This window comes from Caenorhabditis briggsae, assembly GCF_000004555.2.
Source record: "Caenorhabditis briggsae complete genome, chrV, whole genome shotgun sequence".
Classification (NCBI taxonomy): Eukaryota; Metazoa; Nematoda; class Chromadorea; order Rhabditida; family Rhabditidae; genus Caenorhabditis; species Caenorhabditis briggsae.
In genome coordinates this window covers 6,736,547-6,753,860 of record NC_013488.2, presented here as the reverse complement: position 1 = coordinate 6,753,860, position 17,314 = coordinate 6,736,547, and the positions used below count along the sequence as shown (strand labels likewise).

At 37.2% G+C, this 17,314-nt stretch overlaps 7 protein-coding genes across 7 annotated transcripts; 5 read left to right on the top strand and 2 right to left on the bottom strand.

Annotated features, from left to right (window-relative positions):
* Positions 1–448: 448 nt before the first annotated feature.
* CBG06525 lies at positions 449–3,221 on the top strand (the record flags this gene model as incomplete). Its single annotated transcript, XM_045237193.1, has 7 exons — positions 449–537; positions 584–796; positions 899–1,177; positions 1,223–1,343; positions 1,391–1,497; positions 1,564–1,677; positions 3,038–3,221. 7 exons carry the CDS (start codon positions 449–451, stop codon positions 3,219–3,221), a joined length of 1,107 nt encoding a protein of 368 aa, XP_045093239.1.
* CBG06524 lies at positions 2,232–2,720 on the bottom strand (the record flags this gene model as incomplete). The annotated part of the gene is made up of 1 exon (XM_002647405.1): positions 2,232–2,720. A coding segment is annotated over one exon (489 nt), but the record flags the coding sequence as incomplete, so codon positions are not given.
* Positions 3,222–4,435: 1,214 nt separating the features above from the next.
* Positions 4,436–6,565, top strand: CBG27358 (the record flags this gene model as incomplete). The annotated part of the gene is made up of 5 exons (XM_045237192.1): positions 4,436–4,574; positions 4,754–4,816; positions 4,871–5,056; positions 5,323–5,577; positions 6,147–6,565. The coding sequence occupies 5 exons, from the start codon at positions 4,436–4,438 to the stop codon at positions 6,563–6,565; spliced, it is 1,062 nt and encodes a 353-aa protein (XP_045098555.1).
* Positions 6,566–8,376: 1,811 nt separating this feature from the next.
* Positions 8,377–11,151, top strand: CBG27357 (the record flags this gene model as incomplete). The annotated part of the gene is made up of 8 exons (XM_045237191.1): positions 8,377–8,437; positions 8,487–8,579; positions 8,631–8,744; positions 8,802–9,014; positions 9,257–9,565; positions 9,618–9,899; positions 10,816–10,992; positions 11,060–11,151. The coding sequence occupies 8 exons, from the start codon at positions 8,377–8,379 to the stop codon at positions 11,149–11,151; spliced, it is 1,341 nt and encodes a 446-aa protein (XP_045098554.1).
* Positions 11,152–12,516: 1,365 nt separating this feature from the next.
* CBG06521 lies at positions 12,517–13,768 on the top strand (the record flags this gene model as incomplete). Its single annotated transcript, XM_002647404.1, has 4 exons — positions 12,517–12,689; positions 12,735–13,074; positions 13,123–13,426; positions 13,518–13,768. The coding sequence occupies 4 exons, from the start codon at positions 12,517–12,519 to the stop codon at positions 13,766–13,768; spliced, it is 1,068 nt and encodes a 355-aa protein (XP_002647450.1).
* Positions 13,769–14,016: 248 nt separating this feature from the next.
* On the top strand, positions 14,017–15,307 carry CBG06520 (the record flags this gene model as incomplete). The annotated part of the gene is made up of 3 exons (XM_002647403.2): positions 14,017–14,189; positions 14,235–14,430; positions 15,179–15,307. The coding sequence occupies 3 exons, from the start codon at positions 14,017–14,019 to the stop codon at positions 15,305–15,307; spliced, it is 498 nt and encodes a 165-aa protein (XP_002647449.2).
* A 975-nt stretch (positions 15,308–16,282) lies between these two features.
* CBG06519 lies at positions 16,283–17,251 on the bottom strand (the record flags this gene model as incomplete). Its single annotated transcript, XM_002647402.1, has 1 exon — positions 16,283–17,251. The coding sequence occupies one exon, from the start codon at positions 17,249–17,251 to the stop codon at positions 16,283–16,285; it is 969 nt and encodes a 322-aa protein (XP_002647448.1).
* Between the last annotated feature and the right edge of the window lie 63 nt (positions 17,252–17,314).

Here is a 17,314-nt window from a genome sequence, read left to right as displayed (position 1 = left end):
ACTGTCACTCCAGTTTATGAAAGTTGACAACACAATCAACTAAAACTTCCTCTTCTGATTCTCTCCGATTTGGAGATTCAAACGTTTTTAGTGAAGCCAGGAGATTGTAGCCGCCGACAGGCGGCGGAAATCGACTGGTGTTCATCATTTTCAGATTTTTCGGATTTTTTCTACATTTTTTTTAAATTTATAAATTAAATGACGTGATTTCTGATATAAAAAATAATTCTTCAAAACCGATACATCACTTTTTTCTCTCAAAAATTACACATCTCCTCAGAGAATCCTTTCGTCTCTAAATTACTCATAACACCTGATTTTCTTTTTTATTTTCACTTGTCAAAAAAACAAAGTTTTTCTTCTAGACAGTGATATTTTTGATAATACCTGAAATTTGTCAGTTTCCTCGTATTTTGATTCGTCTGAAAATTTCCAGTCAAATTCAAAAATGAAAATTTCCACCATTGAACAGGCGGCTATAATTTTTCCAAGTTTCCAAAATTTGGATTTTTTATTCGAACTTTTTGTGTTCCTCGAGTAGGTGTTGTGTGAAATTTTCAAAAAATATTTTTTTCAATTTCAGAGAGCACATAACGAAATTTATCGATATCGAATTTTACATTGCATTTTTTGGGATTTTTCTAACAATATTCCATGTTTTCATTTTGACGAGAAAAAGTGTAATGATGTCTTCCATTAGTTCTATAATGATTGGAATCGGAATTTGTGATATTATATCAATGGTATTGGCGATAAGTGTGAGGCATATGATTTATAATTTTAAAAGAGACGAATGGTGGGACATTACTAAATTTTTAGTAGGATTTAAAGAATGGTTTCATGAGCTATAGTTTTTTCAGAGTTTTTTTTTCAAAAAAACTGTTTCCAAAATTTCCAGCACACCGCCGCTCACATTATTCACCTACCGCTTATTCTGGGTCCTAATGCATTCTCGAGATGCAGCGATTCGATGTTCCACGTGGCTCGGAGTATTAATGGCTCTAATTCGTTTCCTGGCTCTACGCTTCGTGTCGAGACCCAGTTTTCAAAAAATCTCTCAAATTTCATTTGGATTTCATGCAACTGCAACATGTTTTGTTGTTAGTTCTATCATGTCATTTGTCAACTCTATGAGAACCAAAATCATAGAAATTGGAGTATGGAAACCAGGGGAAAGGTAAAAATGAATCTATCGTATTTTTGAAAAACCTTGAAATTTCAGCTGCCTCCAGAAGCCTCTGGAAACTTTTATGCTCCATGAGCTCCGAGTTTCCGACGCGTTTTCTGCCAATAATGGGATTATACTGAGAATTGTCACGTTTGTGAATGGAATATCGTCGAGGGTATTTATCTCAATTTTACAAAAAATATATTTTTCAAAAAATTTCAGATTTTTCCATGTATAATTCTACCAATTCTCACTATTTTGTTAATTTTGGAGATTAGAAGAACGCGAGTGAAAATGACCAGTTTTTCGAGCTTCAGCGTCAGAAAACGGTTTGTTTTTTTTCTCAATTTTCAGCTAAAAATTATAAATATACGTCTGAAAACATTAATCTTCAGCACTGAACGAACTACTGGACTTGTTATTCTAATGGCTGTTACATTTTTTGTTGCATCACTTCCGGCTGGAATTTTCACATTATTTCAGGTTATATATACGGATATTGGATTTGTGTAAGTTTAAAACGCGGGATTTTTAATGTCAACAGGAGATATTCTGAAATATTGAAATAAAAAAAATTCTAAGACTTTGATTCTCATAAGGGAATGTTGTTCAGAGAGCTCTTCAGAATTTCCAAAGAATTGTATCATTCATACTATGGGCTTTTCCGTAATAAAAGTGGGTACTGCAAAAACTCACTGAAACTCGAGAAAAATTAATCTGAAAATGTGAGATTCAAGCGATTCTTTGAGTTTAGGTTTCTTGGTTCTTGTAAAAGAAATCAAAACGTATTTCAAAGAAAAAGGGTTGTCTTGATATCAGAAACATTTCATTAGTTGACAATTTTTTGATAAATCCAACAGGAAACTAGATAATTAGGGTCAAAGAGAGGATCTGTTCAAGGAGATTTCAAGAGTGGAATTACATGAGTTATTTAAACGTAATGAAACTTTTAAACTGTAGAATTATCAAAACCACTTGATATGGTTAGAAGCCTATGACCCCTAGGTGTCCCATTGACCTCATGAAAAAAAACTATAAAGGAAGAAGAAAGTGAGAGGAAGTATCAGTTCTCCCTTTCTCGGGGCTCCCGAGAGGGGAGCCGGAAAAAGCTTCCGGTCTTCCGGGCTTCCGGTCTTCCGGGCTTCCGGTCTACCGGGCTTCCGGTCTTCCGGGCTTCCGGTCTTCCGGGCTTCCGGTCTTCCGGGCTTCCGGTCTTCCGGGCTTCCGGTCTTCCGGTCTTCCGGGCTTCCGGTCTTCCGGGCTTCCGGTCTTCCGGGCTTCCGGTCTTCCGGGCTTCCGGTCTTCCGGTCTTCCGGGCTTCCGGTCTTCCGGGCTTCCGGTCTTCCGGGCTTCCGGTCTTCCGGGCTTCCGGTCTTCCGGGCTTCCGGTCTTCCGGTCTTCCGGTCTTCCGGGCTTCCGGTCTTCCGGTCTTCCGGTCTTCCGGTCTTCCGGTCTTCCGGGCTTCCGGTCTTCCGGTCTTCCGGTCTTCCGGGCTTCCGGTCTTCCGGGCTTCCGGGCTTCCGGGCTTCCGGGCTTCCGGGTTTCCGGGCTTCCGGGCTTCCGGGCTTTTGAAGGACTAAGCGTCTGGGCTAAGCGCCTGGGCTAAGCGTCTGGGCTAAGCGCCTGGGCTAAGCGTCTGGGCTAAGCGTCTGGGCTAAGCGTCTCGGCTAAGCGCCTGGGCCGTGGGTTCTGAGATTCAGTTCCATAAACGCGCCAATTTAGACAAAATTCTGAAGACATTCAACCGACATTTTCTTGTCAAAAGTTTGTGATCGTGGTACTTTGGATATAAGAAAATTCAAGTATCCCGAGAATCTCAAAAGTTTGAATAAGTCTGAAAATTCTAAAAATGGAAAGCTCAATTTTCAGACATCTCTCAACATTTGTGGACCATTTCTGTAATGCTATTCTGACTTTAAACGCGTCTATGCACTGTTTGATTTGTTTCACAATGTCCTCAGATTATCGAAAACGGGTTTTGAACATTCTGAGAATCAGGAAAAAGGAAATGAGTACTGTGAATTCTGTGTTCTCATTTTTTTTCGATTTTTAGAGAAACACATTTTTGAGATGTTTTGTAACTTGTTGTCCAATAAAAGTATTTGAACAGTTATATTTTAGAATCTTATTTTCAATCAAATGTTGCTTTGTATTTTTGACTGAAAATACGTTTCAGCAAAAAGAGAATGTGTTAAAAATATTTTTTTTCTATCCATAATATTTAACTGCCAAATCTTCCATTTCTCTCCTCAGGTCTCACCCAAAATGTGCAATAAAAGAAGAACAGTTGAAGACACTTTTATGACCTCGAGAGCCCATCCCACCCATCTTTTATTGTTATTAAAGGTCACAAAATTGGCCCACCTGTTTTTGGGAAAATCAATCATTTCTCCTTTATAGTTTACTGGGTCAGTCAGTTTCTCAGTTCTCATATTTTCGGACGTGCGTATTTTTGGATTTCCGTATCGTTTGATTCTTTGGATTCTTGAAATTCTCAAGGTAATTGTTAAAGCTTTTTTACTACATTCTTGAAAACTTTTAGATCGATTTTCTGAGATACTGAACATTTTTAAAGGTTCGAAAACTTTAAAAGATGTTGCAAACTCTGAAACAATGGTGTAAAATTTTATCGGATGCCTAAATTCTTGAATTCAATATCTTCCTATCTCTCGAAATTTCTGGGCTTCCAGATTTTTCGAATTTTTCCAGAATGATGATTCATTTTTATTACACTCTCACACCAAATGTTCCGTTTGACCCTCGTCTTCTCCTCATACTATCAATTTCTCTATCCCTTTCGGTTTTTTTTTCGCTTTCTCAGGCTTTTTTCTTTTTGACATTCTTTCATTTTTCATTGGTTCGAGAAATTAAAAAAGATTTCGAAAGTTTAACTAGACTAATTAGGAATTTTGAGAGATTAATTGGAGGAAATATATAACAGAACGAACAATTTTGTCCGAAAAGATCACCCAAAAATAAAGCTTGCTAAAAATCAAAACTTCTCTAATTCTCTTTTCTCTCAAATATTATGTTTTTCTACGTACAAGAACCTAGTTATGACCTCGGATTCGAAATGTTTTTTGCACTGTTTTCTGAGTCTCCTATCTTTTTTCTCTGCGTCTCTGCGTATGTTCCTTGGCTCCCACTTACTATTCGGTCAAGTGGTATAGTTTGAAATTTGAATAATTGTGTATAATTAGACAATTTTTTCTGAATTCTCTTTATCAAATCGTGTGATTTTAAATTTTATAATAATTTTTTTAGATTATGTCCAGTTTTTTGGCGTATCCTGTCGAGAATGCTCATTCTGGATCAAAAATTGAAGCTGGGCAATCGAATTCGCAGATTTTGGACCCAATGGACTTCAGCGACACCAATTTCAGTCCCAGAGAACAGTATCTTATCGGTAAGTTGAAAAATGTTTGAAATTAATATTTCGAAAATTGAGAAAATTTGGTAAGTTATGGAAATTTTCAAACTTCCTTAATCAAAAATCGAATTTTTTAAAATTTTGAATAAGTATGAAAATTAGTTATGAATTTTCTGCTTTTTCGAATAAAAACACTTAAAATAGGAATTTTTCAGATACTGCACTAGCCGAGAGGGAAAAATGTGAAGGTTTGGAGAAAAAAGTTGAAGAGCAGCAAGGTAATTTTTTTTGCAAAAAAAATCTGAAATTTCGTGAACATCTAATAATTACAGAATACATCAAATTTCTGCAAGAAAAGGCTGAGGAATTGAAGAAAAAGGAAATGAAGACAAAAAATGAAATGGTCAAATACAGAGATCAAGGAAATGTGGCTCGAAACATTGCTAAAGAAGCCAAAAAGAGGGTTTTCGAGTTGGAGAAAGAAGCCGAGGACCGATTTAACCAACAGAATGGAAAATGTGAGTTTTTTAAAGTTTCGAATTTTTAAAAATTACGGAAGTTTTATACTTTCAATTTCCTAGTTTTTGAATTTCCTTATTTAATAGACTTTCGGATAGTTCCTGATGTTCCAATTGTTAAGTTTTGAAGCTTTCAATAACCTCAGTTTTTTTCGGATCTCTGTATTTTTGATTCCACAAATTGCTTAAATGTTTACGATCCTGACTTCCAAGGTTTCCTTATTTTCCGGGTTTTCTCAAATATCTAAGCTTTCAAACGTTTTCAGTCATGGTGTTTGACCACATTGGACGCATGGATGCTTATTTGGAGAGAATCAATGAGAAAATTAAAAAAGTCCAATTGGAAAATGAGTATGTAATGAATGTTATCCGTGTTATGTCAAGCTGTAACGAACAAACAGAGCAATGGAATCTGTATCAAGGCAGAATGATTGAAGATCTTCAGGAAGAACTCCAAAAGAAGGAAGAGGAATTGAAAAAAGCAACATTAAGAATTACAGAAATTCAAAATCAAAAGTACAGTATTAAATGCGTTTATTTGGTATACACTTTGGTTTTTTTCATGTTCATAAGGGTTGCTTTGAATTTTGCTTTCTAAAGTTCTATCACTACTTCTGCGGGTATTTGCTGAAATTCTAAAAAAAGACTGAAATTACCAAAAAAAAAATGTTGAAACAAATAAGAAGTTGTCTGCAATAACCGACTAGACGAACTACACTGCACAAACGTTTTCTAGAGGGTGGGCTTCTATGTTTTTAAGCACGTTGCAGGGTGGGCTTCTATTAAAGGTAGATTTCAAATAGAGGTGGGCTTCTATTAGAGGAAATACGGTAAATAAAAATTGCTTTTTTTTTGGGAAGATTTTTCTGTTTCCTGAAATTCGTCTTCCAAAATGCATTTCTTCTGTGTCCTGAGCTCTTCCGAATTAATGAAGGCTCTTCTCCTTTTCTTTTTCGTCTCTTCAATTTTTCCTTTTTTTTTTCTCTAGAAAATTTTTGCTCCTTCGCATGCATTTCTCCGTTTTGCTTCTTTTTTCTACTTCCCATTTTTTCTAAATCAATAGTTTTTCTCCAAATCGATACTTTTTTAGACGCTGAAATTACTCATATCACTCTGGAAAAACAAAAAGTTGCGCACGAAAGATGTCAGTCGGAGCAAAAACTGAAGCAATTGGAAATGAAAATCAAAAACGCTAAAAAAATTGCCAAAAAAGAAATGAAGAAGAACAAAAAGGCGCAAATCAGAAATGCCAAACTTGACGAACAATTGGAATTGCGGGATTTGGAAATTCAGAAACTTCAAGATGATATGATTCAGAGACTCAATAACACGAATGAGATTCTCAATCAACAGAATGAGATTCAACAGGAAATGGCAAATGATTGCGAATCAAATTTTTATTTTATCATCAAAATTGTATTCTTAATTCCAATTATCGCATTTTTTGTCATGGATTCCAAAAAGTGGGATTTTGCCTCCTGGGCCCGTTCGTTTTTCAAACTTGAATAGTTTTTTTGAGAATCATTTCTTTCTAGTGTTTTTGTAAAAAATTTTCTCAGATTTTCGATTTTCAAAATTATTTCTTCATTGTAAACGTTTTTTTTAAATTCAATTGATTTGATGCAATACGATGTTCCGGCAAGATTCCTTCCCGTAGATTTTTTGAATGTTTTAAAGGTGGGGGGACATGAGAAAAATAATGTTGTCGAAATTTCGTTTAAATATGCTCCTCGAGGAGTTGAACTTGTCGAGGCGAGTGTTGAAGGTGCGGCGCCGCTACCGACTGAGCTACGCGTGCAAAGAGAAAGCCGCTGCCCGATTGCATACATAAAGGCGAGGGCGACAGCTGTACGCAGAATGACATTAAGCGTTGTACACCGTCACGGTAGAATGCATACCCTAACTCCAAAAAACCTCCGAAAAATCTCCTGTCCCCCCACCTTTAAAGGAGTTTGAAAAATAAACTTATTGAGGATTATACGTTTTTTTTGTTTGTTTGCAGAGTTCTTGATTTTTTGTTCTAATGGGAATTCTTTTATTTCGTTGCCTAGAGAAAATTTGGCTCTAAATAAATAGAAAGAAAGCCAAAAGGTTTTTGAACCAAAAAGCGAAAACTTAAGTAAACAGAAACTCGAAGAATAAAGATGGGAAAAAAGTTGCGATGTTCCCTTTTTCTTGAAGAAATTTCTTTTTCTGGGTTTTTCAGAAATTAGTTGTAGACGTTGCTGCTTTTTAAATTCTGAATGAAAATTCTAATTGAAAAAATTCAAACTATAAAAGTTTTCATCTTCAAATGTTTACAGACGAAATTTGAGGAATTAGAGATAATGTTCCCAGTTTTCCTTTGAATCCTTTTATGTAAATTTTTTATATAAACAATTAAAGGTTTTTCTTTGAGCATTGAACAATTCTTGAGCATTTTTTTCAACCAAAATTTAATAATCTTTTTTTCTCTGAGTCTTCTATCCTCTTTAGAACAGATGGCTCCCAGAACCCCCTGCTAGTGCCATTGACCGCCCTTCATCCTTCTTTTTCTTCTTTTTTTTCTCCGCACAGCTGCACATATTCGCGTTCTCTTCGCCCTTTTCGTCCTGGAGGACGGGCGCCGCTCTTTTTTCTCCTCTTCCAATTTTTTATGTCTTCCTCTTCTTCTCCTTTTTGCAGTTTTATTTTGCAAGAAAGACTATAAAACACTGCTCTTCTTCAAAAAGGACTAAAATTCAATGGATTCCAATTCATTGAACAACAATTATTTTTTGATTAAAAATGTCAATCATAACTTACAATTAAATTTTGGTTTATAGTAACCGCAGCATCTAACGTTATCAGTGATTTTTTTCGGATTGTCATTTGGTTTATCAGTTACTATTAGATAGTTCTTTTTGAAAATTTGGAACTATACAGTTTTTTAATTTCGAAATTCAGGAATTTTGAATTCTGAAATCTTTGATTTCTTGGATTTTCTTTAAATTTCTTTATCTTTTTGAATTCTCAGGCTTTTTGTAATAGTTGGGTTCCTGGCTTTGTAGATTTTTAGAGATTCTGAGATTCTGCGGTTCTGAGAGTCTGAGATTCTGAGATTCTGAGATTTTGAGGTTCCGAGATTCTGAGATTCTGAGATTCTGAGATTTTGAGGTTCCGAGATTCTGAGATTCTGAGGTTCTGAGATTCTGAGATTCTGAGATTTTGAGGTTCCGAGATCCTGAGATTCTGAGATTTTGAGGTTCCGAGATTCTGAGATTCTGAGATTCTGAGATTCTGAGATTCATGCCAATTTTTTTGACAATCTTTTTCTTTCAGGTAATCGTGTTTGTCTCAAAATGTCTAAGTTATGGGAAAAACTTCAAAATTCATTTGAATCGAACAACCAGGTTTCAATCGGTGAGAAACGTTTTAAAAAAATTAAAATACAACATTGAAACAATTTCAGATGAGTTTTCGGAAGATTATATTGAAGAATTTCCGATCCTAGACTCTCCAGAAACTCCGGATTCGATCCATCCACCAGGATTGGAACTTATTGGTAAATTGAAATGAGATTTGGAAAACTTTAATTTTTGATTTTTTTTTTCAGAAAATATGAAAATCATAAAAGATGTTCTCAATTCTGACAAAGCCGAAAAAAATTTGGCTTATAAAGCTTTGAGGAGGTTCAGCAACGCTAATGATAGATGCCAAGCATCAGAAGGTGAATTTCTAAAAGAAAAATTTGAAATTCCAAAAATCTCAAAAAATTCGTTTTCAGAAGAGAACAAAAGGTTGAGGAATATTATCAGTTCCTTGGTTCTGGAACTGAGAAAAACCAGAGTGGAAAATGCAAATTTGAATAGAATGAGATTATCGAAGTCCCATGATGCCGAATTATGGAAAACGCAAGCAGACTCCTGGAGAACGGAAGCAAAAAATCTTCACGAAATCATGACGAATAGAATAATGAAAAAAGACCAGAAGATTCGAAGTCTGAAATTTCAGCTGAAAGGAAGATGTCGGTTTTTGAAATATGTATTATTTAGATTCTTAAGAATTCTTAGATTCTTAGGTTTTGAGATTCTGAGATCTTTAGATGCTTAGACTTTTATTTTCTTAGAATCTCAGATTCTTAGATTCCTGAAAATTTCAATTTAAAAAAATTTAAAAAAAATGAAAAAAATTTAAAAAAAAGGAAAAAAATGTGAAAACTTCAAAATGCCACTATTTCAGATTCCAGGAAGGATCAAGGATCTCAAATCGAGCTCGAAATGGTCCGTTTTCCTGATCGCAGTGTACCAGAAACTGAAGAAACTGAGAATTCTAATTTCGATTATTCTGGAGAAGTTCTCGAACCCGTTTTGGAAAGTGAAGACTCCGAGATTAATGAGATGAATGTTCAAAGAATGGGAAATTCGCCAGAATTCGAAATTCCGGCTGGCTTTATCGACGACCCGGAGAGATTTCCAGAATCGGAGACTTTGGAAAAGCTTGCTAATTTGGTGCCAAAAATTGAAAATTCGAACACTTGGAAAACAATTGGTAAATCTAAATTTTTTTTCGGTACAGCATCCGATCTCTTTAAATGTTTCAGAGAATGGAAGAATCGTCCAAGCCAAGGATACCATTTTCGAAAAGGCGAAAAAATCGAGAGCGCCAAAAAAGAGAACGTCCAAAGCTCCAATAGTGGAAGCTGCTCCACTCATCGAAGAATCGGAATCGGAATCTGAAGATTCTCTTGAAGTTTTTGAATTGTCCAAAATTCCAAAAACTGCTAAGAACGCCAGGAAAGCCGCGAAGAAGTTGGCAAGACTCGAGAGGATTCAATTGAAAGAGGCGAAAGTTCCAGAAGTCCAAGAAGCACCGGCCGGCAAAAGTTATTGGAGAAATTTTATTATTTTTGTGGTCATCATTATTTGTGCCGGGTTTTCTGCTCTTGTTTCAAAAATAGTTTTATAACATTGAGATTTCATACTTTGTGTATCCTACGTTGTATAGTATTCTACAAATCAGCTGATTCTTTTTTCATGTTTCTATCAAATAGTTTTCGATCCTTGGGACCTTATTTTTCGCTGTTTAACAGCTGCCACTTCTTTGAAACTTTCGTATCTTTTTTAATTCAATCCCACTATCAGAGTTTTTTTCTGAGAACAGTTGTTCTTTTTATCTGTCTCCTCCCGATTTCTTCACTTCTCACAAATAAAAATCATCGAAACACTCGATTTCTTTGTTTGACAAACATGTCAAAGTCTGAAGAACCGTCTGAGCTAGTAGTTCGAAGCCGGAGCGATTATGAGCTATCAATTCTGAAAGTGCGACTGGAAAATACGGATCTTTCAGCAGAAATTTCGAGACTATCAGGTGAGATTTTTAGGAATGAGATTCTTCAAAATTAGGAAAATTTCATAGATTTCTGAGTTCCTGGATTCCCGAATTTTTGGATATCAAAATTCCTGGGTTATTGGTTTCATTGATTCCTGGATTCCAGCATTCCTGGATTCTCGGATTCCTGGATTCCTGGATTTCTGGGTTTTTGGTTTCCTTTATTTCTGGGTTAGTGGTCTTATGGATTCCTAAATTCTTGGATTCTCGAAATCCTGTATTTTTGGATTCCTAAATTCCTGCATTCTCCGGTTACTGGTTTCCGTGATTCTTGGGAAATGTCTACAAGATTCTGAAACTTTCAGATTTTTAGATTTTCGGATTCTGAACTTTTTTTAGAAGTTTTGAAATTCTAGGAGAGTTTGGATTTAAGAGGTTTTGTGATTCTAATATTCATCTCAATTTTTCAGGGCAACTCGAAGTGATGAAGAATCTTGTCAATACAAAAAACCAGGAAATTCGAAAACTGCGACGAGAAATTGAGAAATCTCAAATGATCCAATGCATGGATCTTTTGAGAATCGAGTATTGGCAAGAGCCGACACCGCTGACAAATATTTCAAGTTATTGTGGAGCACAATTTCAAGGTACAGGTTGAACATCAACGGTGATTAATTGAAGTTTTTTGTAAAGAAAATTCAAAAATGCTTTCAGTTTGGCGAAACCAGAAGATATTGACTAGCCCGATTGGACCAACAACATTTGTCAAATGTTTGGAGTTTTCATTGTTTTTATCATTTTTCTAGCCACTATTTTTAGATGACTAAGTAGCTGAATTGTTTTAGTTGATTTCACATATTCAGTAAATATAAATTTCTAGGTTCCAAACCAAAATGTTATAGGTTTTTGTTAATTTTTTATTTCAAAATTTTCAAAATTTTATCCTTGATCATAAATCAATTTTATAGGAAACTATTGGTCTATGTTATTTAGCTCTCTTCAAGTTTTTCTATTAAAGGTGGGGGGACATGAAAAAATTAATGTTCTCGAAATTCCGTTCAAAGATGCCCCTCGAGGAGTTGAACTTGTGAGGGCGAAGAAGAGGGTGCGGCGCCGCTACCGACTGAGCCACGCGGGTAAAGAGAAAGCGCACGCCCGATTGCATACATAAAGGCGAGGACGATAGCTGTACGCAGAGTGACATTAAGCGTTGTACACCGTGACGGTAGAATGCATACTCTAGCTACAAAAAAAAACTACGAAAAATCTCCTGTCCCCCCACCTTTAAGAGCAGCTGTCACTTTTCTGGGAGAATGAGAAAAAAAGAGGAACGAAAAAAAAAACATTGGTATGTGTGTCAGAAAATTGTTGCCGGGAGTTCAATTATTTGTTTCTTGACGCAGCTGTTACACTTTGAAAAATTCCTGGAAGTTCGGAATTTTTAGAACTTCCGGAAAATTTCTGAATATGTAGATTTTTGATATTCTGAAATTCTGGATTTCCAGATGTATCTGAAATCCTGAACTTTGGAGTTATCAAAAACATTTATTTGAAAACTTGAAGTTTTTTAATTCCTCATGATATTGCACATTACCCGAACTTCATTGAGATATGAATTTTCAAGTTTTAAAATTTTGATTTTCTAACTTTTTCGAATATTTAGAAAGTATTCTGGACCGAAATTATGGGAGATTCAAAAAATTGAGCATTACAATTTCGAGAATGAGCCAGAATGAATTGGTCGAACGGTTGGATGCAAAATTTTGGAAAAATAAGGCGGAGATAAGACAAGTTTATATTGAAAAACTGAAAAAATGACATCGAGGAGTTGGAGATAGAAGTCTTGTTTGCTTGTGGTTCCTGGATTCCTGGATTCCTGGATTCCTGGATTTTTGGATTCCTGGATTCCTTAATTCCTGGATTCCTGGATTCCTGAATTCCTGGATTCCTGGATTCCTGAATTCCTGGATTCCTGGATTCCTTAATTCCTGGATTCCTGGATTCCTGAATTGAAATTCGACATATGATGCTTATGTCAAAAATACTCTGGTCGAGTTAATCGGAAAGTTCATAATTTTCAATAAAAACAGCTGAAGTTTTCGAAACAGCTGAAGTTTAACGGTTTACGCCTTTTCAGCTATTTTCTACTTCCTTAGACACATTTTATCAAAATGTGTCTATGGAGAAACTCACCATATGAATTGGACTCATTTGCACCATCTATTTTACATAAATTAGCAATTATTGAGTTACCAGTACATTTATTAGCTGCATATGTTATAATTTTCAAGACTCCGCCCACAATGAAATCGGTGAAAGGAATGATGTTGCTTATGCATTTGTGGTAGGTCTCAATAATTTTCCATTTCAAATTTTTACCAATTTTCAGTGGTGCCTATCTGGATCTCTTCATCAGTGCCCTTTCCAATCAATATTTCGTGTTCCCAGCTGCTGCTGGATATACACAAGGCCTTTACACTTATCTTGGAGTTCCCATAAGATGGCAAGGTTATATGTACGTAAATGGCCTCTGTCTAACTGGAGTTTCGATTCTGGGATTTTTCGAAAATCGATTCACCGCTGTGGTTCGTGGTAAAAAAGCTAGTTTATTACATGAAAAATGGAGATTATTTTATATAGTTGGAAATTATGTTTTCGCTGTCGTTTTTATTTTTCCAATCACTTTTACAGCACCGGAACAGACTTATGGAAAGGCGTACGTTAGAGAGGTAAGAACTCATTTTTTAACTTTAATATTGTTCTTTCTAAAACTCCAGATCCTTCCATGTGTCCCTAACGAAATCATAGAACACCCTCAATTTTTTGTATACGCTATAGATGTAACATTGCTCACCTGTATAATTTCATTCGCATCTATTGTAATTACTTTACAGTGCATTTATTTTTTCTCCAGAACCCTTATTTATTTGTCAAGTCGAAAAGCGAAATCTCAGAGGACTTATAATCTGCAATTACAGTTTTTTATTGCGCTTTCTATTCAAATTATAATTCCGATTTGTGCAATTATTGGACCAGTCGGTTATATTGCTTTTGCATGCGCTACGTCGTACTTTGATCAAGGTACCGTATTTACTTGGATATCAATTATCTCAGTTCCTAAAATGTCTAGAATTTTCTTTTTTTTCTGAAATTTCAATTCCAAATATTTCAGCCCTCAACAATATTTTCGTCAATGTTATCGCATTCCATGGACTCATATCTAGTGTTGTAATGCTAGGAGTACATAAACCATATCGACAAGCTGTCTTTGGAATGGTCAAGTGTGCATATTTGGAAAAAAAGTTTATGGGAAGCTCCGCCCATGTGGAGGGTACCACAGCAGTGGTATTGAGCAGTAAACGACCATCAATTCACCCTCCAGTTTATATTGGTCCAGGCCATAATTATCTTCCTGTTGACTAAGAAAAATAAACTATTATTATTTTAACAAAATCTGATATTCAGATTTTTTGAATAATCAAAGATGTTATGATATTCTTTCAAGTTAAAGATGAAAAGTGAAGTTCGATTCAGGGCTATTTTGAAACTACGTATGTAATGAGAAAGTTCAAAATTTTCATTTAAAACAGGTGAAATTTTCGATTGCGTGTCAAGAATTTACCGCTTTCTCATAGTCAGCTATTTTTGTTTCCATTCAAACACTTCTTTCAATGTGTGTCTGGAGAAACTCCTCATATGAATTAGACTCATTTGCACCATCAATTTTACACAAATTAGCAGTAGAGGAGTTACCAATTCATTTATTAGCTGCATATGTTATAATCTTCAAGCCTCCGCCCACAATGAAATCGGTGAAAAGAATGATGCTGTTGATGCTTTTGTGGTAGGTCTCAATAATTTTCCATTTCAAATCGTTACCAATTTTCAGTGGCGCCTATCTGGATCTATTTATCAGTGCCCTCTCCAATCAATATTACGTACTTCCTGCTGCTGCTGGACATACACAAGGTCTTTATACTTATCTTGGAATGCCCATTAAGTGGCAAAACTATATGTACGTGAGCGGTCTATGTCTAGCTGGAGTGTCTATTCTGGGATTTTTTGAAAATCGATTCACCGCTGTGGTTTGTGGTAAAAAAGCTAGTTTATTACATGAGAAATGGAGATTATTTTATATATTAGGTTGGAAACTAAGTCTTTGTGCACTTTTGTTTTCCACTTTTCTCTTAACTGAGCTAGAACAGAACATATGTGTAACGGGATATGGTATATAAGATGATAAGGTTGTTTACAATATACCATCATTTGCCCTGCTCTCATTCCGTTTGCGAACGGGATTCCCCTTTTGATACCCACTGTTTTTGGGTGAAATTTCTGTAAATTGTTTAGATTTATTTCTAACCTGAAAGTATTCGATATTCATCACCGCCTGGTGGAAGTTTACAGAGACAGTGCCCCCATAGAAACACCGTTGCAAATTGAGTTGGCAAGTTCAAGAACCAGGACTTTTCAATGAAAGATGGAACTTGTCCTGGGTAAACAGTTCTTCAAGATTAAGGCAAGCTGAGAGATCTAGTAGAACGGGACCCTTTCCAATCTACCCGTGAAATGCCAATCACTTTAGGGACAACCCATACCACTATTGAAAATGGATTGTTAAAGTTGGGAAAGATAGAAAAACTTGGACGGCGGATACCTCACCGTTTTGACCGGTTTAGATGTTCTGGGGCGAGTGGACATGAGCATGCAACTTCTTACTCTACTCGGGAACATTAAAGGTGGGGGGACAGGAGATTTTTTGTAGGATTTTTGTAGCTAGGGTATGCATTCTAACGTGACGGTGTACAACGCTTAATGTCACTCTGCGTACAGCTGTCGCTCTCGCCTTTATGTATGCAATCGGGCGGCGGCTTCCTCTTTGCCCTCGTGGCTCAGTCGGTAGCGGCGCCGCACCCTCAATCCTCACCCCCACAAGTTCAACTCCTCGAGCGGTATATTTAAACGGAATTTCGAGCACATTATTTTTTTCATTTCTCCCCACCTTTAAGCGGCTGAATTATATTATCACCTTGGATAAGAAGAGGGTCATATATACTAACCATCACAGTAAAGCCCAATGTCTTGACTACGATAAACAGCCCGTAGATGTCATCAAACAAGAATTTCACCCATAAACAGTGGGTATCAAAAGGGGCATCCCGCTTGCAAGCGGAATGAGAGCAGGGCAAATGATGGTTATTGTGAACAACTTTATCATCTTATATACCAGCAGCAAGCTGGTGCGCCTTCGGCGCGATTCAATCTATTTTTTTTCAAATGTTCGTCGCTTCGTTTCTCAGTTATCCGATGGTTCGGATTCAGTGGCCTTTGTAAACGATAAAAAGAGATTTAGTCGAGAAAATTACTAATTTATCCTTATCCAAGGACTAAAATAGTACAAACGATATAAAATATTATGGAAAACCAGCAAAAAACCCTAAAACACACTTCAAAACTACTCTATATCAAAAAACACGACTTGCCACGTCGTCGGCGAGACGGGCGGTACGCGTACGGCATCAGCGGAATTGCGGAGCGTCGTTGCGAGTGGGCGCGTAGTACCGTAAGAAAGGGTTGATGAGTTGGCGGGCATGCCTACCGGCAACTTCCCCCTCCTCCGAAAAACCGGACCCCTGACCGGTGGCATGAAAGGTACAGGACCACTCGACTTATACTCAACTCATACTCCTTTTGAAATTACCGTCACGTGACCCTACGCCTTCCTACTCAAACAATAACACAAGAGATTTCCTAACATGTCTTAACGGCCTCAGATTACAAAAATTGAAACGTCCTATTGACCTCATAAAAATTCTAACTGTCCTATTGACCTCACTAGTTACTACAAAACAGAACAACAATAAAAATTTAATATATTCGGCTCCTTCGCCTTGTCCTCAATTTGCACGGTGCTTCTTGATCTTTGGCTCTGAGTCCTCAACGTCTGCTCTCAGTCGATCCACCAACGAGTGGCCTGGGATGGCGCACGCCAAGTATTCCATCATCTTCTCCAGCGATCCTGGTTTCAAGTCGCAGAGGATCAACGGCATCTTCTTGGGTCCTACTGGAGTCATTGGATCCACGACTTCCACATTCAGCGCCGTCTTCCTTACTTTCTGCCATGTCTCGGTGACTCCACTGTCTCGGTGACTCCTCCAACCTCTCGTCGTATCCGCACTCCATTCTTGCCGGTACCACCACCAATTCCCAAACTTCCTTGGCTATCTCCTCCACCAAGTTCACCAACGCCTTCAACTGCTTATCGTCCTTCGTCCATTCGACCAGAACCACCACCTTCTCCACTTTCTCCCATCCAAACTTCTGCTTCCACGTCGAGATTGTTGCCGTTCTCACTTCGAAAACTGCCTTACTCTTCAATCCCATCCGTTGACCCACGAGAATATACTTCTCCTGGATTATCGCCTTCTGCGGTTGATTCCTATACATCACTTCCTTCTTCAAGCTCTCCGCGGCCTCTCTCCACTCCAATTCTTCCTCCGTCCAGTCGTTTCTCATGATCTTGCTGGCCCATGTGGGACAAATTCCAGCGAATTTTCTGAGTGCTTCGAGTCTTTCCGACTTGCCGAGCTTCTTCCGAAAGTCCTCTTCACATTTCATGAGATTTACATCTTCAGAAGCGATCTTCTCGTTCCTCGCCAATGTACTCAGCGCCAAACTCTTCGGATCATGACACTCCCCTCCCAAGGCTTCCACATAGTGAGCTTTTCCTTTCTGGCATCCGCATTCCTCCTTCTCTTCTTTTCTGTAAGAATTTACATTATCCAACGTCAAATTCCCATCATCTTTTTCATAGTGTTTCCCTTCTTCTACTACATTCACCGCCACCTTCTTTTTCCTACCGCGCTGTCCCCGTCTAGCCTCGGTTTCACACTTCACCTCTGCCATCTCTTTTGGAACCTTCCGAAGTTGCTCCCACGGGATCCATAACTTCTCTTCTCCTCCTATGAG